This window comes from Crotalus tigris, unplaced genomic scaffold, assembly GCF_016545835.1.
Source record: "Crotalus tigris isolate CLP2741 ecotype Arizona unplaced genomic scaffold, ASM1654583v1 scf7180000018371.15429387391:27106975, whole genome shotgun sequence".
Lineage (NCBI taxonomy): Eukaryota > Metazoa > Chordata > Lepidosauria > Squamata > Viperidae > Crotalus > Crotalus tigris.
In genome coordinates this window covers 5,703,990-5,730,791 of record NW_024096970.1, presented here as the reverse complement: position 1 = coordinate 5,730,791, position 26,802 = coordinate 5,703,990, and the positions used below count along the sequence as shown (strand labels likewise).

The following is a 26,802-nucleotide window of genomic DNA, read 5'->3' as shown; positions in this document are numbered from 1 at the left end:
TGTGTGCTCCTATTCCGCCTCTATCAGTGATTCCAGATATGATGTAAAGGGGCGTTGTCTTACCTGAACGCCTTTTCTCAGCAGGATGATGTAGAGTCCAAATGGATGGGTTCTATGACGGCCTTCCTGCCTGGCAGACTGGGTAAAAACTTCGGCCACACCCCTTCCTTTGGGCGTGACCCCAGTTTTAACTTAGGCGAGAAACTTTGTTGGAATTAACATTGCAGCTCTTTATTAAAACTTTGTTGGAATTAACATTGCAGCTCTTTATTATATCGTTATTCTCTCCCTGCCTAGACCTATCCTCTGGGTGGGCTTGGACTCTACATCATCCTGCTGAGAAAAGACGTTCAGGTAAGACAACGCCCCTTCTCCAGCAGGATGGCTGTAGAGTCCAAATGGATGGGACATACCAAAGCCCTCATGTCCCCCTGGGAGGGAATGTCTAGGCTACCGAACTCTGAGCAGATACGACCTGTTGAAGAAATCTTCTGCCAAAAGCCGCGTCTGCTGCTGCTAGGGAGTCTAAACGGTAATGTCGAATGAAAACCGAAGGTGAGGACCAGGTTGCGGCCCTGCAAATCTCGTCCACCGGAGCTTGCGTTAGCCACGCCGCAGATGTGGCTGCGCTCCGAGTTGAGTGGGCAGTCACCTGAGTGGGTGCTGGCAAATCCTGTGAGACGTATGCCTGTGCTATGCAGGCTCTGATCCACCTGCCTATGGGGGAAGGAGATACCTTCTTTCCCATAGTTGCTGGTTGAAAGGACACAAATAATGCTTCAGTCTTTCGGAAAGCCGAGGTGCGTTTCACGTAGAAACACAGCGCTCTCCGCACGTCTAGCTTGTGCCATCTGTGTTCTAGCCTATGTTTGGGTCTTGGACAGAAATCAGGAAGCGTAAGTTCCTGAGATCTGTGAAAGATGCTATTTACCTTCGGAATGAAGGTCGGGTCTGGTCTAAGAACAACCCTGTCTTTGAAGAAGGTACATAGATCCTTCCTTACTGACAGTGCTGCAAGTTCTGAGATTCTCCTTGCTGAAGTGATTGCCACAAGGAAAGATACCTTCAGTGATAGGTGATGGAGTGAGCATGTTTCAAGAGGCTCGAAGGGTGCTGATGTCAAGGCTAGAAGGACCTTAGGCAGGTTCCAGGACGGGTACCTGTGTATGACTGGGGGCTTTGTGTTAGATGCCCCTTTTAAGAAAGCACTAATCGCTGGATGTTGTGCTAGAGAAGTTAAGTTGTCGCAGGAGAGTACAGTTGAGAGGGCCGATATCTGTCTGTGGATGGTATTGACTGACAGGCCCTTATTAAGACCCTCCAATAGGTAATCTAGGATATTAGGGATAGATACTGTGGTCGGGTCTAGGTGAAGCGAAGCGCACCACCTACAAAATCCCTTCCATGTAGCGTCGTAAATCCTATTAGTGGACGCTCTTCGTGATGCCTGTATGATCGATATCACCCCTGCCGAATAAGATTGTTTAGTTAAGCTTTGCCGCTCAAATGCCAAGCGGCTAGATGTAGCCACTGGGGATCTGGGTGTACAAGCTTGCCCTGCCTGAGCTTTACCCTGTCCGGGGGAATCCTCCACGGAGGTGATATCGTAAGGTCCACGAGGTCGGCAAACCACGGGCGCCGTGGCCAGTGAGGGGCAATGCAGACCATCTCTGCGCCCTCCAGGATCATCTTGCGTATGGTCGCCGGTATTAATGGCAGCGGGGGGAAGGCGTACAGGAGTTGCGCCGGCCACCGGCACCTGAGAGCATCCGTTCCCTCCGATCCCGGGGACGGGAATCTGGAGAAGAACCTGGGGAGTTGTGGGTTCTTGTGGTTGGCAAATAGATCTAGGTGCGGTTGTCCGAACCTCCAGGAGATCTCCTCGAAGAGAACCGGGTCCAGACGCCATTCCGACTGGTCCACCTTGGCTCTGCTCAGGGAGTCTGCCTGGGTGTTTGTCTCCCCTGAGATGTGTTCCGCTCTGATGGAACTCACATTGGTTTCTGCCCATCGGGTCAGCGCCAATGCTTCCTTCATTAGTTCCACTGATCTCGTTCCTCCCTCCTTGTTTACATGTGCCTTGGCTGCTACATTGTCTGTAAGCACGAGGACGTGCCTCCTCGTTACTAGGTGAGAGAAATGACGGAGGGCCAGGTGTATGGCCCGGAGCTCTAGCCAGTTGATGCTGTGTGACAGGTCCTTCTGTCTCCACTGGCCCTGTGCTATCTGGGTTCCCAGGTGGGCCCCCCATCCGAACAGGCTCGCATCTGTCGTGAGTGTGACCCTGTTTGGTTCCCTGAATATGCTCCCCTTGAGTGTCGTGGGGGATAGCCACCATTTGAGTGATTTCATCACCTGTGCTGGTACCAGCACCCTCTTGCTGGAGGTGCTGAGGTTCCTCCTCTGGTAGGGTAGGAGGAACCACTGCAACTCCCTCGAGTGGAGCCTTGCCCATGGGATGATGCCCATGCAAGATATCCTCTTCCCCAGGAGCTTCGAGAGTTGTAGCAAGGACACTCTCCTGATCTTTTGAATTTGGTGAATTAGCTTGGATATGCTGATCAGTCGCTCCTGGGAACGGTATACCCTGCACTGTGACGTGTCTATCACCGCGCCCAGGTGTTGCAGTCTCCTTGAGGGAGTGAGGTGGCTCTTGTTTAGATTGACCGAGAATCCGTGCCCCTGTAGGGTTCGGATCGTGGTCTCGAGATCTGCCCTTGCTTGCTCCCGAGATCTGGATTGAATCAAGATGTCGTCCAGATAAAACTGAACGCGAACCAGGATCAACCTGAGATGGGCCGCTATTACAGCTAGGATCTTGGTGAATACCCTTGGTGCTGATGATAGTCCGAAGGGTAATGCCCTGTATTGGTAATGTCGACCCGCGTAGGTAAATCTGAGGAATTTCCGGTAACTGGGATGAATGGGGATGTGTAGGTACGCCTCTGTGAGATCTATTGAGGATAATAGATCGTCTTCCCTGACGCTGGCTAGGATGGATTTCAAGGAGTGCATCTTGAACCTCCTGTACTTTATGAAATAGTTCAGGCCCTTCAGGTCCAAGATTGCTCTCCACCCTCCTGATGTCTTTGGGATGACGAAGAGGATAGAATAAAATCCTCTTCCCTCCTCCTCCTTTGGTACCCTCTCTCTGGCCTGGATTGACAGGAGGTGGGCTATGGCCGAAGTTATCAGCCTCGTCTTGTGTGCTCTTCTGGAGATGGGACATCTGATGAACCGATTTGGTGGGGGAGAACAGAAGTCTAAGGTCAGGCCATGCCTGATCGTTTCCAGGACCCAGGCGTCGGTCGTGGTCTGCTCCCAGACCTCGATGAAATTTCCTAACCGACCCCCAATGGGAGTATCCTGTTTGGCGTCACTTGGTACGCTTAAAGGATCTGCCTCCCGCTCCCCTGTATGGGCGTCTGGACTGGAACTGGCCCCTGGCTCCCGGGCTTTGGCGATCCTGGGTTCGATCCTGTCTGGGGTAGAAGGATCGTAAGCCTCTGGGCCAGTCCCAGGATTGCCCTGATCGAAAGGGCTGTCTCCATTCCCAGGGGCTTCCTGGGCGGGAGCCCTGTCTCCGGAAGTCCTGACTGCCTCTCCTGTCTAACTTCTTTGATGGATGTCCCAGGATTTTTTTCTTGTCTCTGCCTTCGCTGACATGTGGGTCCAGGCTACTCCACTGTATTTGGACGTCGAAAGACGCCATTTGGACCTCAGGTCTGTCTTCCAGTTTTTGAGCCATAGTAGCCTACATGAGGCCACTGTGGCCGCAATGGATCTAGCCGCATACTTTGTTGCGTACAGTGAAGCGTCAGAGACAAATTGCGAGGCCGCGAGGAGCTTGGCCAATGTTTGGTGTACTCTGACCTGGTCTGGAGGCACCGTGCCTTGCAGTTCCCTCAGCCACATGATACTGGCCCTCGCGAAGAATGATGATGAAGTGGCTGCTCTGGCCGCCCAGGCTGCAGCCATATGGGAACGCCGGAGGGAGTGTTCAAATTTCGTCTCCTCAGGTCTCAAGACCTCCGCCATGTCTCCTGGAATCGCGGAGGTAGAAAATAATGAGATTAAGGGGGTATCTACAGCAGGAACCTCTAACATGTTAGAGAAGGAGGGAGATAGGTTGAAAAGCTTCCTTTCCGCGCTGTTAGGTGCCGGTGGGCTTGCAAGTGAGGACCATTGTTCCTCCAGCGTGGTCATAAAGACCTCCGCACATGGAATGTACTTATCTTGTGGAACCTTTTTGGCAAACAGAGGATTGGCCTCCTTGCTTGTTGAGGGCTTCTCATCCTGTACTGATGTTAGGTTGACTGTGGAAACTGCCTTTATCAGGAGTGATTTTAGGAGCGCTGGGTTAAAGAGGCCAGAGCTCATCGCCTGCTCAGGTGCAGTCTCCTCGTCCTCCGAGAGGGGCATGTCTGACATGTCAAGGTCCACTGAGTCACCCTCTCCCAGTTGAGAGGAAGTTTCAGAGGTACTGGTAGGGGGTGGCCTAGCCCGACCCTTACGGGGTGTATGAAAGGCCACTTGCCCCTTAGAAGCCATGAACTGGGAGAATGCATCCTGCATGAATGCATGAAATTGTGCCGACCATATGTTCTCCCGCGCCTTGTCGCTGGAGTGAGGCGCTGGAGTGTGGTCGGGTGAAGAAGCTGGTGAGGAGGGATTGGAGGAATCTAACTGCTCAGTTTCCCCAGGAGGAGACCAAGTCTTGAGCACTTCCTCGGCAGTAGGCTCTGTGCTGGGCGCCACCACTGGGACAGGGGAAACCAAATCTGTCCCATTGGCATTGGTTCTCTGTGCCCTGCTAATTTGTCTTTCTAAAGCCAAATGTCTCCTCAAAGCCTCTCGCTCAGCCGTTTTAGACTGTCCCTTCTGAGAAAGGTGCTTTGTTTTAGCTTTCTTCTTCCCCCCCCACCTCTGACTCAGAAGATCTGCGTTTTTGTTGTTGCTGTGGGGGGGACAATTGAGGGACCTGTGTGACTGAATACGAGACATTGTCTGCCATTGTGCCAGACACCCCGAGTAGGTAATGCCTGGAGTGGGGGAATGAGGTACGCAGATCAGATGCAGATGCTTGGGGCTGTGCCCTCTTCTGCCTATACAGACAATGGCCGGACAGACAGGAGTCTTTGGACAGAAGATCCTGCAAGGCAGTGACTAAAGATCACTATAGGAACAGTCAGGGAAAAAAATTCCTCCTCACCTCCTCACCTAGTCCAGACAAGAGCAGTTTATATCTCTCTCTCCCCCAGTCTGTGGCTGTAGCAGCAGACCACGATCAAAACGGATCTCTTCCTTTTCCCTCTTCCTTCCTCTTGCCTTATTTTCTTGAGGAACCTCAGATCCTTACCTAAAGGGATCCCTTCTTTGCTTGCAGGGAAAAGGAGTCCGGGTGGTAGCCCCACCCCAAGGGAAAATGCAGCGGGAATCCGCTTGTTCAAAATGGCGAATGGGAGGAAGCCACGCCTCCCAAAGATAGCCCGGGAAGCCACGCGGTTTAAACAATGGCGGATCTTTGAATTCAGTAGTGAGGGAGACTCCTTTGGTTTTAAGGGGCTGCGCCTCTCCTCTGAGGGAAGGAAAATAGCGTTAAGGCTCTGTCCTAGTCAGGGCTGCTTTTCGCGCCGCTCAGCTGATCGATGCCGAGCAGCGCCGCAGTTTGCCGCTTCCCGCGCGGCTCAGCTGTTTCGCGCTGAGCGGCGCCTCAGTTCTGTCGGCCGAGCCGAGCCGGCCACTCAGCTGTTTGTCGGATCGGAGGGCGACGAACAACCCGGTGGGATCCCCGCGCCAAACAGCTGGTCGGCGGGCCGGATATCAACGAGCGATCCGGCCCCATTCCAAGCCTCCCCTGCTAGCCGCCCTGACGCCCCACTCACAACTCCGCCGATCCTGGCTGTGCCTTTTAAGTTCTATCAGCTGCCAGAGAGCTTTTCATTCAAATGGAAGGAAGAGGCTTCTTTCCCTTTTCTTTTGGGATAAATTCCTATTGTTCTGAGAGCTGCTTCTCGCACGTCTACCAGGCTTCGAGACTGAGTTAAAACTGGGGTCACGCCCAAAGGAAGGGGTGTGGCCGAAGTTTTTACCCAGTCTGCCAGGCAGGAAGGCCGTCATAGAACCCATCCATTTGGACTCTACAGCCATCCTGCTGGAGAAGCTCGGTTTGCCTTTCTCTGGCAAGAGATGGCAGCCACAGCTCGTTTCTCCCTGAAAAAGGGCTTTGCAGATCCCAGGAGGGTTCTCTAGCCTCCGTTTCTTGGTTGGCTTACTCCCTTCCTGTGCTTCGTTTCCCTCTGAAGATAAGCTCCGCACCCTCCCAGAAGCTGCTTGTGCCCGGGGATTTAAATTTGGCGCGCTGTGACGTTTTAAGGGAATCCCAGTCAGGGATTGCCTTTGTTGTCTGAAAACGGCAACTAAAATGGCGCCCGCGGTTGCCCTGGGCTGCTAGGGAATCTCCGATGATCCAAATTCAAGTTTGAATCCGGACCTGGAGATTGTTATTTTTTCCCCCAATTTGAGGAAAAAATCCCTTGGAAGGTGGGGAGAAAAGCTCAGCAAGTGGTCTCTGCTGATGCCTTCCCCCCCCCCCTTTTCCACCTCCAGAGCCCTGGGGCTGGCTGGGATCCGTGGGGAGTTTCCCCCCCCACACCCCCTTTTTCAATTTTAATATAGGATCAGGGATGATCCCAAGGAAAACTTAGTGGTTGGGGAAAAGGTTCAGCAAGTAGTCTCTGCTGATGCCTTCTTCCCCCCCTTTTCACCCCCCAGAGCCCTGGGGCTGGCTGATATCTGTGGGGAAATTTCCCTCCCCACCAATCCCATTTTAATTTTAGTTTTGAGATCAGGACTGATCCCCAGAAAATTTTGTGGTTAAATTCCTATAGGTGGCAATTTTTTTTTGGAAGGGGAAGCCAATTATCAAGGGATAATCAATCAATGGATTTCTTGTCTAACCTGATAAGCTGAGAGCCACGCCAAAACGAGTCTTCTCCGAGCAGAGACCACGTTAAGAATGGACTCCACAGGAAGTGGGGGCGTGTCAAGCTTTGGCTACTTGGTCTCAAGAGCAGGCAGACAGAGAAAACCCATCCGTGGATTATCCATCTCCTGTACTGGAGAATTATGGAGACTTAATTCAAGCGAAGTACCTGATAGTGGCTATAAAAATACTAGCTGACCTATCTCTTTTGATAAAGAAACCATTCTTCTTTCAAATCAGATTTTTGTTTAGAAAAAAAGCTTTAAGTTCATTAATACACCACACGCACAATGAATTTAAAGTTTAATCCCTGATGCTTCCAAACAGGGCTGAAGAAAACTCCATCTAACATCCTGGACAGGTACTGTACAGTATTCTGAAAATAGACAAAATTATCTAACATAACAAAACTGTTTCTTGACGTTTCCGACTGCATCTTTAAAAGACTCTATAATGCATGAACACAAATGAAACTCAGACAAATGAGCTACTCACTCTTCCATTAGCTACAGTGTACTGTTAAGAACTTAACACTGATTTAAGAATACAGGTTGCTCCTCGGGATCAGCAACACATTTCCCATTTCTAATATCCACTGACTGGATATTTAATCTGGGCCCATTTTAATTTATATGTTATAACACCTTTTTATTTATGATTAGTTTATTTCATTTTACAATAGCATATACCAGTGATGGTGAACCTTTTAGAGACTGAGTGCCCAGACTGCAACCCAAAACCCACTTATGCATCGTCAAGTGCCGGGTGGGTGTGGCCCATTGGGTGGATATGGTTGCGTGGTAACGGCAGACTGGGTGGGATTAAAAAGTTCAATCAGTCAATTCCAACTTTGCAAGATCTTTTTTTCCTCACGAGAAGTTGAAGACTGATTGAACCTTTTTTTTTTTTGCACACGGCGGCGGAGGCCTAAAGCGAAAAGGTTTTATAAAACCCAGCCGAAGGCCTAGGACAGGGGCAACGGCGCATGTACCCATAGAGAGGGCTCTGAGTGCCACCTCTGGCACCCGTGCCATAGGTTCGCCACCACTGGCATATACCAATTATTTTGCAAGACTCTGTGCAAGTAAAACATAAAAATAATAACATAATAACCAAAAGGAGTAACAGGTATCAAGTCAAAACTAACAGGAATGTTTATCTTTTCAACAACTTCAATCTATCAGCTGAAGACCAAACAAAACAGAATGGTCTTCACCTGCTTCCAAAACATAAAATGCTCTTCGTTTCAGAAAGAAGAGAATTCCAATGACCCAGGGAAGCCATAGGGAAAGCCTGGCTCTAAGTTGTTGTTCATGACAAATGTTCCAGCTAGCTGCAGTTATTTACATAACAGTTTTTAAAATGCCTTAATAATAATAATAATAATAATAGTAAAGTTGGAAGGGACCTTGGAGGTCATCTAGTCCAACCCCCTGCTCGGGCAGGAAACCCTACACCATTTCGGACAAATGGCTGTCCAGTCTCTACTTAAAAACTTCCAGTGTTGGAGCATTTACTGCTTCTGGAGGCAAGCTGTTCCACTGATTAATTGTTCTCACTGTCAGGAAGTTTCTCCTTAGTTCTAGGTTGCTTCTCTCCTTGATTAGTTTCCACCCGTTGCTTCTTGTCCTGCCTTCAGGTGCTTTGGAAAATAGCTTAATTCCTCTTCTTTATGGCAGCCCCTGAGATATTGGAATACTGCTATCATGTCCCCCCTTGTCCTTCTCTTCGTTAAACTAGACATACCAATTCTAGCAACCGTTCCTTATATGTTTTAGCCTCCAGTCCCCTAATCATCTTTGTTGCTCTTCTCTGTACTCTTTCTAGAGTCTCAACATCTTTTTTACATCGTTGTGACCAAAACTGGATGCAGTATTCCAAGTGTGGCCTTACCAAGGCATTAAAGAGTGGTATTAATACTTCACGTGATCTTGATTCTATCCCTCTGTTAATGCAGCCTAGCACTGTGTGGGCCTTTTTGGCAGCTGCAGCACACTGCTGGCTCATATTTAGGTGATTGTCTACTAGGACTCCGAGGTCCCTCTCACAGTTACTACTATTGAGCATGGTGCCACCTATGCTGTACTTGTGCATTTGGGTTTTTCTTGCATAAAGTAGAACCTTGTTTTTTCCCATTGAATTTCATTTTGGTTAGTTAGTGCCCAGTGTTCAAGTCTGTCCAGATCCCTCTGTATCTGAAGCCTGTCTTCTGGAGTGTTGGCTATTCCTGCCAGCTTGGTGTCGTCTGCAAATTTGATGAGTTCCCCATCTATCCCTTCATCCAAGTCGTTGATGAAGATGTTGAAGAGTACTGGGCCCAGAACAGAGCCCTGGGGCACTGTTTACCCTTGTGTGATAAGTATATTTCCTAACACTGAAGATGAATATTTTTCTTGTTCTAACCTAACATATGAAGCCTTGAAGACATGCAAACTAAAGTAAAATAAAAAGATTCTAATTAGTTTCTCCAAAATTTAGATTGTCCTCTATTTTTTCCAAGGTCACAGTGTAAAGAGTTCAACTATCAGAATGTCTAATAATTGTAGCAGTATGCTCATATTTCACCGTGAAGGAGGCCAATATGAAACTGAAATTAGACAATAAAAGGCACTCCATTAGTATCTATATTAGCAAATTTATTGTACTTACATATATATTCTTATCAATAACAAACCACTAATTCCTTTTTTCTGTTTTTTTATTTTAATTTGTATGATAGCTACACTTTGTATAGATCTGAATAATGCATATTTTAGACAACTAGAATTTTAACTCATGAATTTCCTTGATATAAAACATATTACTCAGAATGCTTATTTTTTAATTTTAGTATTTCATTTCTAATGAAATTATTGTGGCTTTCTTATGAATGAGCCAGTGAATGTTCATGTGACAATATGCTGATTTTCATGAGAAAATTACATGTAAAAACAAAGAAGGTGGTTGGTGAATGAGTTCAGAGGCAGCATAGCCCTCTAAATACAATGAGATGTCCAGAGTAAACATAGGAGATGGGTGTCAAACTCGCGTCACCTGACGTGTCCAGAAGACAGGCTTAAGATACAGGAGGATCTGGACAGACTTGAACACTGGGCGCTATCTAACAAAATGAAATTCAATGGTGAAAAAAGCAAGGTTCTACATTTAAGCAAGAAAAACCAAATGTACAAGTATAGTATAGGGGGTACCTTGCTCAATAGTAGTAACTGTGAGAGGGACCTCGGAGTCCTAATGGACAATCACCTAAATATGAGCCAGCAGTGTGCTGCAGCTGCCAAAAAGGCCAACACAGTGCTAGGCTGCATTAACAGAGGGACAGAATCAAGATCACTTGAAGTGTTAACACCACTTTACAATGCCTTGGTAAGGCCACACTTGGAATACTGTATCCAGTTTTGATCACCGCGATGTAAAAAAGATGTTGAGACTCTAGAAAGAGTACAGAGAAGAGCAACAACGATGATTAGGGGACTGGAGGCTAAAGCATATAAGGAACGGTTGCTGGAATTGGGTATGTCTAGTTTAATGAAGAGAAGGACGAGGGGGGACATGATAGCAGCGTTCCAGGGGCTGCCACAAAGAAGAAGGTGTCAAGCTATTTTCCAAGGCGCCTGAAGGCAGGACAAGTTACAGGTGGAAACTAAGCAAGGAGAGAAGCAACCTAGAACTAAGGAGGAACTTCCTGACAGTTAGTACAATTAACCAGTGGAACAACCTGCCTCCAGAAGCGGTGAATGCTCCAACACTGGAGGTTTTTAAGAAGAGACTGGACAGCCATTTGTCCAAAATGGTATAGGGTTTCCTGCTTGAGCAGGGGGTTGGACTAGATGACCTCCAAGGTCCCTTCCAACTTTACTATTATTATTATTACCATCTAAGCCAGTTGAAAAGAGAGAAAATGCTGAACAAACCAGGACTTTTGCTGTTCTTATTAAATAGCTGAGGAATAATGAAGCCAGTGTTAATTTTCGAAGAAATAGTGTCTTCCACTTTGGTTTTTCAGCTGCACTACTACTTTTAAAGTAATTTTCAAAGACATTTGGCTATGTGTCAAGATCCTTATCAATCAGAATTCAGAACCTACAGGACAGAAATGGCATTGGTTGTGCTTTTGGATGGCCTCTGGAATGGACAGGATGGGGGTAGTGCATCCATCCTTGTCATACTGGAGCTCTTAATGGCTTTCAATACCATTGACCATGATATCCTTCTGGATCTGCTGAGAGGATTGGAAATGGATTGTTTGGTCCTTTATGACCAATTCCACCACCACTTAGTGATGATTGGGGTGGACCAATCACCAATCCCAGGATTTGGTGCTTTGTCCTTTCCTTCTTATCACCTACATGAGATCCCTGTGTGAACTCATTTGTTGCTATGGGGTGAGGTATCATCGGCATTCTGACATGCTCAAATATATATCCCCATCTTTAGTGAATAAGATGATGGCATTTATTTATTTATGAGACTTATATACCGCTTTAAGTGCAAGCACTCTCTAAGCGGTGTACACCAGTAAGCAATGTATATATATTTACATTGTCCCCAACAATCTGGGTCCTCATTTTACCTACCCCGGAAGGATGGAAGGCTGAGTCAACCTTGAGCCAGTGAGATTTGAACCGCTGACCTGCTGAACACAGTCAGCTAAAGTGGCCTGCAGTACTGCACTCTAACTGCTGTGCCACCTCGGCATGAATGTCTTATTCTTATGCTTGGAGGCTGCTAGGGTCTGGACGAGGAACAACAGGCTTCAGCTGACACTGGTAGGACTGAGTGCTTTGGATTTGGGGGTCCACTGGTTTCACTTCATGACATAGAACTGGGATATATGACGGACTGCCTCTCCCTAGTTATATCAGCCTGTCCCATTAGTCCTGGCAGCGAGGTCATGTTGCGGATTCCACCAGCTGGAGAACTGCATTTGATAGTTCCCAGGAGATTTGCCTTCTCTGTCATGGCACCTAGCTTATTAAACAACCTTTCCTCCAAATTTACATTACCTCCCTCCCTTTTGATATTCCGAAAGGCCCTCAAGTCCTTATTTACCCACTTTCTCAAAACATACCAGAGTCATTTCCAGTGCTGTTCCTCTTGGCATAGGCACTGCGGACCACCTGTTCATAAACCTGGGCTCCTATCGTTCTCATATTTTCACGTATCATGATACCTTGGGCTTGCACCATGAAGAGGTAGGTGTTCACTGCAACAAAACAAAGATAAGACTAGTTATAGCTTTCTGAAAAAGGGAATGAATTCTGAGCCCTTCTTTTTTACCAATATTTTATAAAGTTATCGTGCAATTTAAATAATTTAAAATAACTTTAAAATCAATATATTTACTTATTTTCTAGTAATACAATTGTAGAAATTTGTATTCCAAATCATCGTAGAACAAAAGAATACTAAGAAACATACACATTATTTTGTTATATTTAGATCCCATCTTTTCTCCTCCTGTTTATTTAATCTTATAACCCAAATCTGTGAGTTAGTTTGAGCTGATGTGCACTAATTAATCTAAATTTATTAGTGACTTTCCATAGTTGAAGGGCATGAACTTAAGCTATCCTAATCATGATCAAGCATCCCAACCATTACAGCTGGTAAGTTCTTATGAATGTAAGAGTACAAATTATTTTTTAAACAATAGTTACCCTTTGCATATGAAGTCCATTCATCCCCTACTTAACACAACTGATATTGCTGCTTCAATCCTCTACCTTAAAATTTCCATTGATTACTTCTGAAATCCAAAGAGACAATAACTTTTATTTTAATAAGCTAATCAAAATTTTACAAAAGCAATCTTTTTATCAACTTCCAGTTTGGATATATTTAAAAAGTGCAACAGCAAATATAAAAGCAATCACATTTGGGGAGGGTGGGCTATTAGCATGAACACATTAGTATTAACTTGATAATTATGAACATGCACTAAGTATGTTAAGTTTTAACTCTTTTGAACTCAAACTGCACACTGCTTAAATCTTTCTAGAAATAATACTCACTTAAATTATAAATAAGCATTGTGATCTTGAAAGATGCCCATTTTGAAGTTAGAACTCTTTCTGGAAAATTATTATTGAAGTTCTAAGAAATGATTATTGAGCATAAAAGAGGATAAGGTGGTAAAAATATTAACAGAGGGCTAGAGAAAAAAGAACTTAAACAAGATCAAAATACTGAAAAGAAGTCAGAGCACAGAGAAGGAAGAATATAGGAAACTGAACTCAGTTATTTGGTTCAACAACCTGATGCATGTCAGGAGCTTGTTATGCTTGGCAATAAAGATTGACATATGCTGGTATCAGCATCTAAACCTTAATATTTATCAGCTTATTTGTACAGACAGAACTAAAGTTGGACTATTTGAACTACTGCTCTTATATTCAATTACATTTTCTAAAGTAAAGAAAACCCAATTCAGAAAAAAAACTAAATATTGCAATTCTTACACTGACATTATATAAACAGTAACTACATTAAGCAAAACAAAAAGACAATTCTATGCAAGAGATCCATGGCTACAGAGAACCCTGTGGTGTTTTGAGCTTTGACAGGTCAGCAAAAGGTCACTTTAAATATTATAATTAGAAACTCAAAACTATAATCTAGCTCACATTACAAACATGAGACATTGTTTCTACCTGCTCTTTCTAAGAAAGAGTCTTCAAGGTTTCTTGACGTAAAAAACAGGATTATGAGCAAGCCATCCCTCATAAAATATGTCCTGTCTTAAATCAATGCCAGATGGATCCTCCCACCCCTTTCCTAGGGAAGCCCTTCAATACATGCTCTGTGGCAATTTAAGAGAGATGTTTCACAAGAGAAATGAATGTGTGTTCACAAGACAATTATATAATTATACATTATATAATTTTGTTCCTTGGACAGCAAAGATGACTAACAAGCAAATACTTGAGCCCGTAACACCGGACATGTAACAAGAAGGCAAAATCATGAAACTGAGTCTGACTTACTTTGGCCATGTCATGCAGGGAAATTCACTGGAAAAAACAATTATGTTTGGAAGAATTAGCGGTAGGAAAAAAAAAGGAAACCAGGCTGTCAAAGAACACGGTGGCTGGACAGACACCATGAAAGCTGACACAAGCCAGAGGATAGAAAAACTCAAAAGAAGTAGTGCAAGATCCAAAGATGTGAAGAGACCTGGTCCATAGAATCGTGAAGAGTCAGACTGATTGAATGGATAACATCATCATCATCATCATCATCATCATCGTCATCTAACTTTGTAATGTATTCATTTTGCTCTCAGTCTTCAGCTATTACTGTTTGTTGGACATTTCTATACGTTAAAACTAGGTTTAAACACTTTCTGCAACTCTAATATATATGTGACAACTTGAAAAAGCCAGAAGTATCAAAATTAAAATGATTCCCTAACTAAATGCTTACGGTTATGTTCTTTTCTTATTTCACAAAAAGGGATTCCAAAAAGATTTCAAATCCAGACGTTAAGAAGCCTGAAGCCACTAGCAAAACAGCATCTTTATCTTCCTATATTGTTCTGCACAAAATTATATAAACATTTTAATTCAATCTAGCTCTCATTCACTTCTAAATTGCCAACTATTTAAAAAGTTACAATTCAATAAAATAAATTTATCACACTGAGACATGACATTGAGATGGAAGTAATTAAGAGATGCGCCATTTCTATTAAGGTTCTTTAACTAAATGAAACCTAGATAAAACCTGAATCGGAAAATACACATTTCATATATTATGTCTGAACACTTGATGATGGTTTCTTCTACTTTAATCTACTTCAGATACATGCTGAAAGGCTGTTCTTTAAATAACAAGAAATACAACACACTGGCCTAAAAACTATCAAGAACACCAAGTATCTGAACATTATCAAAGTCAAACTGCAAGACTAGTCTCCCTTTGATTTTGTTATTCATTTTTAAAGAACAGCAGAACACAATCAATTCTCAGAAACATTTTTGTGAGCTACTGTTGCCAAGGTATCATCAAATAAATCTGCAAGATTTCAGCAAATGTGGCAAACTGCACCTGGCCTTTCAAACTGGAGGACTGCCGGTCTCTTTCCAGTAAAAAATCTCTGAATAGGTAGTAATATGACTTTCTATGTAACAATCTGTCGATCCAATATGTAATTTTCATTTTAAAATGATTCTAGGTCAGTTAAAATCTTTCTAACATTAGAACCCGTAACAGCATACTCGTTCTTACAGATATAAACTTTCAGCCATACACCAATATATATCTGAGTCCATCTGTTCTAAAACCCTAAATATAGAGATGGTAAGTACCCAACAATAAGGAAGTGATTTGGCCAAATCATCCTTATCTGCCTGGATGCTCATCTGGCAATAGGCAAAATACTGTCTCTACTTATTTTGGATTACTACTATTCAAACAGGTATTTGAGGCATCTCAAATCTGTATCCATAGTTAATGGGTTATTTATTCTTAAGAGGCAAACATCCACTCTCTTACAAAGCTCTTCTCAGCTTCAAAACCATTTTACCTAGAAGCCATTTAAAAAATAGAAATCTCTTGCATACAAAATTGGGTGAAGTTCTTATTCTTGTTTATACAATTATGATTAAAATTGGAGAGGAAAAAATAAAAGTTACTACTTTGAAGGCTAGCATGGCAAATTGGAGGAAGAGCTTATGGAAAAAAGGCAAACATTAACTTCTACACTTCGTAAAGGATGAACATGCACAAAGCAAGCTTCCTTGGTTTTGAATATCTAATTATTTTTCAGAATGTAGAATTTTTTCAAGCAAGCCAGTAAACTCATTTTTTAATTATATGTGCAGCACTATCCACTTAAACTAAGTCCATTAACTCTCTAGTTGGTGGAATTAATTCTGCTGGTATAATGTTGGTATGCTAAAAACTCATTTATTTAGAATTTTGTTTAAAACCATATATGTGAACCATTACTTATTTCAGATTTTCAAACTAAAAAAATGTTTCCTAGAAATGGCTAGAATAATGCTAAGATGGCAACTATCAGAAGGGGCGTTGACTTACCTGAACGCCTTTTCTCAGCACGGAGATGGATAATCCACGCAGTGGGTTGAGACTGTATTCCTGGCCAATCAGATCAGTCAGCCAAAGTTGCCACGCCCCGTCTTGGATCATGATCCTCCAGTCTTGACTCGAGCGCAGCCATTGACTGACAGTAAGACGTTTTGGCTCCACTAAATATACCCTATTATTCTAGTCTATAAGGGTGGGTGTGGATTATCCATCTCCGTGCTGAGAAAAGGCGTTCAGGTAAGTCAACGCCCCTTCTCCAGCACTGGAGATGGATAATCCACGCAGTGGGACATACCAAAGCCTATTGTCCCTTGGGTTGGGGAATAGACTGGTCACGTGTGCAACTTTGGTCTAGCACCTGCTGGAGAACCCTCCTACCGAAGGAGGCCTCTGCAGAGGAGTACCTGTCGATTTTGTAATGACGAATGAATGGAGAGGGCGAGGCCCAAGTGGCTGCCCTGCATACCTCTTCAATAGAAGCCTGCATGGCCCATGCTGCTGAGGTGGCAGCACTCCTTGTGGAATGGGCCGTGATATGCTTGGGGACTTGCAAGGACTCCGCCTGGTATGCCCCCGTGATGCATGCCCTAATCCACCTACCGATGGTAGAGGACGAGACCTTCCGGCCCCTAGTAGCAGGGGTGAAGGATATGAAAAGCGCTTCCGAGCGTCGGAATTCCGCTGTGCGTGAAATGTAATGTCTTAGTGCCCTGCGTACGTCCAAGGTGTGCCATTGTTGCTCCAGGGGATGAGCTGGGTTTGGACAGAAGTCTGGTAGGACTATTTACTGTGATCTGTGAAAAAGGGAGTTGACCTTTGGAATGAATGAAGGGTCTATTCTTAGGACTACCTTGTCCCTGTGAAAATGGCACAGGTCCTTCCTCATTGAGAGAGAAGCTAACTCGGATATCCGCCGAGCTGACGTGATGGCTACCAAGAATGCTACCTTATTGGTCAGATAGCGAATGTCACATGTTTTGAGTGGTTCGAAGGGCGCTCTGGTAAGAGCTTGTAGTACTCGTGGTAGTTCCCACGATGGATACCTGTGCACGGTTGGCGGTCTGATGTTTGCAGCCCCCTTGAGGAAGGATAGTATTAAGGGATGCTTGCCCAAGGATTCACCGGGGCTGGCAGAAAGTATAGTTGAGAGGGCGGCAATTTGCCTGCGCAGTGTGTTTGGCGAGAGGTCCCTCTCTAGGCCATCTAGTAAAAATTCTAGGATCTTGGGAATTGTGATCCCTTCGAGTAACAATTCCTGTTTAGAGCACCATGATTGGAAGCTTCTCCACGTGGCCTCGTAGATACGGTTCGTGGAGGGGCGCCTTGATGCCTGTATGACCCTAATTACACCCTGTGAGCAAGCCCCCTTGGCTAAAATTGACCGTTCAAGAGCCAGCCGGCTAGTTGTAGCCATTGTGGCTCTGGGTGGGAGATCTCCCCCTGCTTGAGGGAGATCCTCTCCGGAGGAATCCGCCATGGATTCATGCGGGAGAGACTCCTCAAGTCTGCGAACCAAGGTCTCCTTGGCCAATAAGGGGCCACAAGGATTACCTGGGCCCTTTCCCGCAGAATCTTGCGTACTACCGCCGGAAGGAGAGGTAAGGGTGGAAACGCGTACAGGAGCCCCCTTGGCCATGGGCTCCGTAACGCGTCCGTCTGCTCTGCTCCCTTGGATGGGAATCGGGAGAAGAAGCGAGTTAGGTGGGCATTAGAAGGAGAGGCAAAAAGGTCCACCTGGGGAAGCCCGAAGCGGTGACAGACCTCCCTGAAGATCCTCGGGTGTAGTTGCCACTCCGAGTGATCTATTGTTGATCTGCTCAAAAGATCTGCTTGGATGTTTGCCTCCCCCGATATGTGGTCGGCCTTTATGGAGGCCAGATTTTGTTCCGCCCAGGCCCCCAGTAGGAGGGCCTCGGCCGAGAGCGAGCGAGAGTGTGTGCCCACCTGACGGTTTATGTGGGCCTTGGCTGTCACGTTGTCCGTCAGGACCAGTACGTGCCTGCCTTTTATGCTGCTGTGAAAATGCCTTCACGCTAGGTGAATAGCCCGCAGCTCGAGCCAGTTTATGTTGTGTCGGAGATCCACCGCTGACCAGCGGCCCTGTGTCCACTTGGTCCCCAAGTGGCCTCCCCAGCCGAAAAAGCTCGCATCTGTTGTGACTACTACTCTGTCTGGTTCCCTGAAGGGGGACCCCCTGAGGAGAGCTGGAGATAGCCACCACCTGAGGGAGTGTCGTACTCTCAGAGGTATGCCTACCCTCTTCCGGGATGCATTGATTTGTTGTCTCTGAAACGGGAGCATGAACCATTGCAGTTCTCTTGAGTGCAGCCTTGCCCAAGGAACTATTGCTATGGTCGATATCATCTTCCCTAGCAGCTGGGAGAGGCAGACCAGCGTCACTGACTGACCGCGGCTTACCTGTTTTACGGCTTTCTTTATGCTGCTGAGGCGTTCCTGTGATAGGTACACCTTGCATTCCTTTGTGTCTATGACCGCTCCCAGGTGGAGTATTCTCGTAGTTGGGGTTAGATGGCTCTTTGGAAAGTTCACCGAGAAGCCGTGGTCCTGCAGCATTTTTCTCACTAACTTTAGGTCCGCCCGAGACTGCTGGGCGGACGATGACTGGATTAGAATATCGTCCAGGTAGCACTGGACTCTGACTGGTACGTTTCTTAGTTGTGCTGCCAGAACCGCCAGAATCTTGGTGAACACCCTGGGCGCTGATGACAGGCCGAATGGAAGTGCCCTGTATTGAAAATGGTGCCCCCTGTAGGCCAACCGTAGAAAGCGGCGGTGAGCCAGAGAGATAGGGATGTGCAAGTATGCCTCCGTGAGGTCGATCGATGCCAGAAAATCCCCTTTCCTTACGCTTCCAAGGATGGATCGTAGTGTCTGCATTTTGAATTTGCGGTATTTTATGTAGAAATTTAGCCTTTTCAAATCCAAAACGGCTCTCCAACCCCCCGAGGGTTTTGGGACCACGAAGAGGATAGAATAAAACCCCTGGTCTCTCTGGTTCATAGGCACCGGCTCTACGGCCCGGATGTTTAGAAGGTGCTGAACGGCCTCGTTCATGAGCCTTCTCTTTGTTGGGTTTGTGGGACAGGGGCACGGGCGGAAGCGGTTCGGGGGCTTTGAGAGAAATTCTAGAGATAGACCGTGACGTATGGTGTTCCTGACCCATACGTCCATGGTGGTCTCTTCCCACTGGGGAGCAAACCCTGCTAGTCTGCCCCTATGGGAAGGTCTGGGTGGGAGTCATCTGGTACGGCGGAAGGGGCGGTTGTTCCCCCGAAAGGGCCGTCTTCCCTGCGTGTGCCTATGTCTTGTGTTCTGTCTGTCCCCCTGTCTTTCCCTATCCTGTCTAGCTTGGAAGGGTTGGGAATTTTGAAAGTAGTTGACCCTGGCTTCCGTACGAAAGGATTGTTTCCTTCCCCAGGAGCCGGGTCTCTTGTCCTGCCTTTTAAGCCTGTGTTTAAGGACCTTGCGCTTGTCCTTGTTCTCTGTCAGGTATGGCGTTAGTGCCTCACCAAACAGCTTTGCCCCTTGGTACGGAGCCGAAGCCAATTTCCACTTGGATTTGGTATCCGCCTGCCAGTTCTTTAGCCAGAGGATGCGCCTGCTCGTGTTGTTTGCCGCCATTGCCTTGGCTGAAAACTTGGTCGCTAACAGTGTTGCGTCCGAGGCATATTCCGTGGCCGCTACCATTTTGCTGAGTTCCTGATGAGTGCGTATATCTTCCATGGGAACCCGGCCCTGTAGCTCACGGAGCCAACAAAGTGTGGCTCTGGTGAAAAAGGACGCGGAGGTAGACGCCCTGGTAGCCCAAGCTATTGCCTGGTGCGTTCTCCTGTAGTTGGACTCACTCTTTCGGTCCTCGGCTTTAAGAGCCTCAGCAAAATCTCCTGATATGGCCATGTCCGATATCAGGGGAGCTATGGGTTCGTCCACCACCGGCACCTCCAATGTTCCCTCTAGCTCCCTTGCTACGTTAAATAGCTTCCTCTCCGCATTGCTAGGAAGCGGTAGGGAGGTTGGCGCTGCCCACTGTTTCCTTATTGTGTTTAGGCACATGGTCGGGCATGGTATGCGGTGTTGAGTGGTTACCTTTTCGGCGAACGTCGGCTCAGCCTCCGTGTCAACTGTGACAGGCTCCGCTGGTGTCCCATGCCCCAGATTGGCTGTGGCCTCAGCCTTGCGCAGAATAGTAACAAAAAGAGAAGGGTTAAACAGGCCGCTGAAGGACGGCCCTTGAGGTGAGGTGTCCTCCTCCTCCTCAGACATTTGAATACCTTGTGACGTACCTGGCTGGTCCAGGTAAGCTTCCTCAGAGACCGACGAGTCTGAGACGGAGGAGAGGTCCTGATGGTCCTCCGTTTCCTCCCGATGCCTCGTTCTAAGTCCTAGAGACTTGGCGTTTGAAGTTTGAGCCCTGGCCTCAAATGCACGGTCCACTGCCTGTGCTATTAGGGTAGCTAGCAGATCCCCCGTCAATGCAGGAGGAGTGACCATTGCCTGCGACCCTGCAGGTGCTGTGGTTAGCATGGTCCTCGGGGTTTCCTGTAACCTCCGGGGGGAGGGGGATCGGGAGAGCGATGAGAATTCGCCTATCCCACCCTCTGTTTGGGACTGTGATGAGCTCCCTAATGACCAAATGGCCCGTGGGGATGAAGGGAGACCCAGCGGTAGATCAGGACCTATTCCCCCATTCTGCCTATTTTCAATTATGGCCCTTTTCTGGGCTCTGTCGAACTCTTTTTCTAGGGCTTGGTGTCTTCTGATTGCCTGTTTGTCAGCCTTCTTTGATGACTTCCTTGCAGCCTTTCTAGTGGCTGCAGAGGATTCCGAATCCTCTGAAGCAGGTGCTCCAGAGGATGAAGGCGGGGCTCCAGTGGAGGGAATGATTGCTTCCTCCATTCTCCACTAACGCTGGGCCGCGATAGAGGGGACCCAGGTAGTAGGAGAGCTCCAACTTTGAGTAAGGACAGGCGCACTACTGGGGGCGTCTGGAACTCAGGAGCAGACTCTGCCAAATTGTCAGAGTTAGTCACTGTGCACGGATAAGAACAGGCACGCTACTGGGAATGCCTGGAACCCGGCTTGACTATGGTGGGTAAGGACAGGCACGCGACTGGGGATGCCTGGAACCCACCACTAAATCCAGAGGCGTACGGGCCACTAATGGGGGACCCGAAGTCTGGAAGGAGCCAAAGGCAACTAAACACCGTTAGTTATGAAAGGTTCTTATTTACTTTAGGTAGAAGACACCAAGTCCTGGAACCAGTAGCTATGTGTCTGATTTGAAGGTCTCTGAATGACTAATAGACTGCTTGCCTATTAATTCACTCCAGCGGCTGAACCTAGCTTTCTTAAGGAACTTTAATTCCCCTGTTTGGACAAAAAATATGGCCGCCGCTGCCAGGAAACTACTGCGCATGTGTTAACAAGGCTGCCTATGCCACGTGCGGGTGTAACAAAGAGCTGCGCGTGCTTCCAGCTGTGCAGACAATGGCGCCTCGTTTAAAAAATCCTGAGCAGCCTGGAGTGAAAAGACTGCTCCTTCGCACGCCAGCGGTTTCCCTTAATCAATCTCCCTCCCAGCATGCGTCCCCTTTGTCCTCCGCTTCCCTCGCTAACTGCTTACCTTTCTGTCTTTTTTTTTTTTTTTTTTTGTTTTAAACGCGAGGGGTTGCCCGAGCCTCCCTGTTTGTTTAAGGCGGCTGCTGGCTGCTGGAAGGTGGCTGGGGTTGGTTAGGGAGGGGAGTTAGGGATTTCCCCCTTTTAAGTGGGGGAGGTTTCCCCTGTAGGAATCTGACTTCCTGAGTTTTACAATTTAGCAAGGAAATTTTTGAGTGGTCAATTAAATTGAATTAAATTATCTCTAATTAACTTTTAAACTAAGCAATTTCAGCTACTAGAAAAAATCCCCCCTAATGGAAAGGAACTATATCTGCCCAGGAGCCAAAAGTTGTAGATGTCTCTTCATGGCAAGATCAGTCAAGACTGGAGGATCATGGTCCAAGACGGGGCGTGGCAACTTTGGCTGACTGATCTGATTGGCCAGGAATACAGTCTCAACCCACTGCGTGGATTATCCATCTCCAGTGCTGGAGAAAAATCTGCAACATTCTTACCTATTTCAGTAATGGTTGAATAGATATTTGAGAAAAAAAGTATAGAGTAGCACTCTTACACTAATTGGAAGAGGAATGTCAGAGAGGAAAAAATCACCTTCACTATTTCATTCTACCAACCATCTGATAGATGAAAAGTTGTTGTATCAATGGAATGATAGCACCAGTTTCCACCTTATTATCAGATACTTGGCTTCTATGTTGGCTGAATTATTTAATTATATATTTGCTGTAATAAAAATGCTAAAAAGATAAGCTGATAAGTTGGTATTTTGAATACCCTAAAACAGAGGGTACATGTAATGTTTTGTGAACTGACAAAACAAAGGTTCTCTGCTTCTCTAAAAACTTTTAATTACAAAAGCAGCTTGCTAACCAGTAATGGAAATCAGCACAAAAAGCAGAAAGATGCTAAAATTATTTTATTATTTGCTTAGCAATACCATGGGCATTTAATAATGCAGATAAAAGACAAAACCTAATATTGATTTTGAATTGGAATGAATTGTGGTTTTGGCGTTACATTTATTCATTTATTGGGTTTTGAGGCAGCCTAACTCTAAAAAAACTCTTGTGGTGGCTTACAATATTTAAAAGAATACATAATTGAAAAGGAACATGACTTTTTGGACAAAACCACATTAATAACACTCCCCTCATCACACTCCCAGACAAATAATTGCCAGGGGTTCCTTAAAATCCTTACCCTAAATCTGAGAACAAAGCCAAGACTTCAAGAACATTTGAAGTAAATCAGATACATGTATCTCCAGAGGGCAACAGCCATAACAGAGAAGACATATTTCCTCAGTCTTGCAAGATGACAACATTTAATTGAAAGGATCCAGTGTACACACTCTGCTGGATTGAAGCAGCTAGGTTGAAATAACTGAAAATGGTAGTTTTTCAAACAATTAAGCCCTGTGCCATGAAGCAATTCATCCAATATAACCAGTACAGCTTTATGAAACAATGTTATGGGCATAACAAGAAGCATGTCACTGCATTTTGAAACAAATGTAGCTTCCAGGTGGTGTGCAAGGGCAGCCCCATACAGAGCACATTTCAATAATTCAATTGTGAGGCAACTAGGACATGGAGACCATCTGAAGGGTGGTTGAAGAAAGGGTGCAATTGGAGTCCAAAGTAGACTTGTGCAAAGGCCCTCTTGGCTGTAGCTGCCATCTCCTCTATGAGCAATAGCTGCAAGTCCAAGAGGACTCCCCAAATTGCACCAAAGTGAAGAACAATCCCATCCAAAACCAAAGATGAAAACATTCAAGACCCAGCAATCCCAAGCAGCCAAAACTACTCAGACTTGTGAGAAATGAACCCGAATTTGTCCTTCCCCAACCAGGCCCAAGCAGCCTACAGACACTGGGTTACCACATTGACAATTCACTTGTATAGCATGGGATTGAAATGTACAATTGGATATCATTAGCATACTGAAACAGACCAGATCTGACAGATAGCCTAATCTAGGGATTTCGTATAAATGTAAACCAGAAGTGTAACTTGGGAAGCCTTCTTAGATTTGAGGTAGTACAATACAAAGACAGCTTGTTAATACCCTTGGTGGAGCTGGGATGGGGATGTTACATCCATCCTCGTGTTTCCTGATCTCCTCGTGGCCTTCAATACTGACATTCACACTATCCTTCTGAAGGATATGGATTGGTTCAGAAGGCTATTGTGAATGTCCGTACTGAAGGCCACTAGGAGATCAGGGAGCACGAGGATGGATGCAACATCCCCATCCCAGCTCTACCAAGGGTATTAACAAGCTGTCTTTGTATTGTACTACCTCAAATCTAAGAAGGCTTTCCAAGTTACGCTTCTGATTTATTATTTATATGCCTCCTTTAATTAAAACTAAGATGCTTTCATTTAAAAATCCACTATGACATCTTTTTCCATATCATTTTTATAATCTTAATTTTTTAAAAAATCCAAATCCACATTCAAATCAGCCTCTGTTTATTTTATTCAATAAAATCTGTTTTTCTCCTATATTCTCTGTAATAATAAAAGACAATCTTGTAAGCAATTTTAGCATACACTGTTCCCAGCAGCCTTAATTTCTTCTATAATCAGATATTATTCCATTGTATTAATGAGTCTTCTCCTTTAATTGTAATTGTACTTCTCTCTGGTTCCGTCTAGCAAACTTTCAAACCTTATCATCTATTTATTTTCCAATTAGCAAAACTTTCCCATAGGAGGATTTCTTACAGTTAATTTCAAAATCTTCATATATGATTTTATTAAAATGTTAAACATCCCACAGAAAATATTCTTTCAAGTTCATCTATCCCATAGGTGTGCAATTAATTTTTCCAAACTGCCACATGAGAAACTGGGACTGTTATGGAGGGCCACTGCCCAGCGCCCCAACCCTATCATTGTGGGCCAGATTGGGACCACTCGTGGGGTGGATGTTGCCCAAGGACTGTAAAATGTCCAGATTTGATCTATCCCATTTACTTTCCAAAATCAACTTTCAAGTTCCCCTTTTGCTGTCATCCAAAAATTAAAAGTTTTTATTTTTAAACCTTAATCTTTTATAAACAAGTTGAATCTCAGATAGGAGATTTTCCAGACATAAGAAAGTTTGCCTTCTGGATGGTTCTTAATATCTAGAAAGCCAATAATAAAGCAGCTTTCTAAGGTAGTTGAGAGACAAAATGGGCAAAAACATTGTTCTTTTGAAGGGTCCAAACTGTGAATTTTCCCCCTGGTTCCCAGAACTCTCAAACTTGCTGAAGATAACCTGCCTATTCTAAGCTGCAACCAAGGTCTTGGCTGACCTGCCCAGCAGATTACAGGTATTTTGACTTACAATCACAATTGAACCTGGAATTTCAGTAACTGAGTTCTCACATGAAGGGACTTGATTTTATGACCTATTACCACATTTGTTAAGGGAACCACTGTAATTAAGGAAATCATATAGTTGATTTGGCTTCAATTGATTTTGCTTGCCAGAAGTTAGCTGGGAAGGTCACAAATTGTGATCACATGATCGTAAAATAATGCAACTGTTGTTAAATGAGAGCCAGCTGTCAAGTGCCCAATTGTGATCTTGTAGCTGAAGAGGTGATGCAACAGTCATGACTTTTGAGGATGGGTCTTAAGTCACTTTTTGAGGCCGTTATAAATTTAAACCAATGTTAATCTAAAATCAAGCTACTTTTATGTTATCATTTAATAATATGTTGCTTGACAATTAATGGCATCTAAAAATCCCTACTGGTGTATGCCTATTCATAGTCTCACCTAAAAATAACATCCCCCACAACCTGAGTATAAACAGGTGGTAGTGTTTGGATAAAGGACTTTGTGGTGGGTTTTTTTGCTACAGTGTTCTCCCTAGGTGGGATCATGTAGCCAATATTTTATAACCAAGCAAAACCATTCCCTCGTCCCAAGTCTTTCAGTTAAAAGCTTGAAATATTAAACTTTGTTATGATATATTGCAGAAATATAATCAAAAGATTTCTAAAGAAAGGTATACTCTGCAGATAGGCTTAAAATCAGACACCATGTAATTAACTATTGGAGGAAAAATAAGAATTTTGAGGGGCTAACTTACATGGGATTAAACAAGGATTTTCCTACTGAGCAAACATGCATAATAGACAACAGCACTAAAATATTGTTCTGCTCAAGGTTTCACTGCTTTAGAGGTTGCCATTAGAATTATAATCTCTGATTCAGCAACTACAGAGAGGCTGGGGAAGGAAGGACCATACACTAGTAATGTAAACTTTGGCAGCAAGTCAATGAGCTGAAAACACTGAAAAATAAAGCTTTGGATATAGAAAAAGGCAAACCTTTGCCTAAGTAAGTTTTCATCCTTTTTTATTTAATTGCCATTTCAGATTTAGGTAGCACTTCTCATTTTTGTTTGACGCATTAAAAGTGTGAAATACAGAAGAAAAAACTATATACAATAAATATTTCTTTAAAAATGATTATTTCTATCGTTCTGTATGTTACTGGCTTTGGATTTTTCTTCTTGCAGGTATTATGCTCATATCCTTTTTAAGTCTTCAACTATGATTGAAATATAATTTTATGACCTTGACAATCAAAACTATTTCCACTTCACTTTTATCCAAGTCACATTTTCTTGTTCATGGAATGCAGGCAAGATACCATATTCATAGCATGAACAAATTTATTCATATTCACTTTATGAACAGAATGTGCTTTTAGGTGGGTATTTGGCATTTTAGATTGTTTTTGGGTTCCCTGCTCTGCTAGCAACAGAAAATTTCAAAAATATTCCCTCCCCCCAAAAATACTTGCAGAAAATACAATGCAGAAAAATAATCTCTTTAGCACAAGGTAGGAAAGTTCAAAAACTCCTTAAAATGATACATCAACATACAGGTAGTCCTTATTTTAACAATCGTAATTAGAACTTGTTCCATCTGATGCACTACTTTTATTCTTTCCTAGTACAAATAATATTCTGTTCTCTAACATAAATAAACTAACTAAAGCATCAGGAATAGACTAAATGAAGAAAGCAAGACAATGTCAAGCATATGACAAAAGCCTAATTTAAGTTTCACCAATTGGTTATATTCTGCAAGGAGGAAAACTGTTATGCTACAAGGAAAATGG

General features: G+C 44.7%; 1 protein-coding gene across 1 annotated transcript in view; it reads right to left on the bottom strand.

The window, feature by feature from the left end:
- B4GALT5 (beta-1,4-galactosyltransferase 5) overlaps positions 1-26,802 on the bottom strand; it is an 86,295-nt gene that overhangs the window by 31,786 nt on the left and 27,707 nt on the right. The window contains exon 2 of the mRNA XM_039351229.1: positions 12,054-12,188. Within this exon, the coding sequence (XP_039207163.1) occupies positions 12,054-12,188 (135 nt within the window). The remainder of the gene's footprint in view (positions 1-12,053; positions 12,189-26,802) is intronic.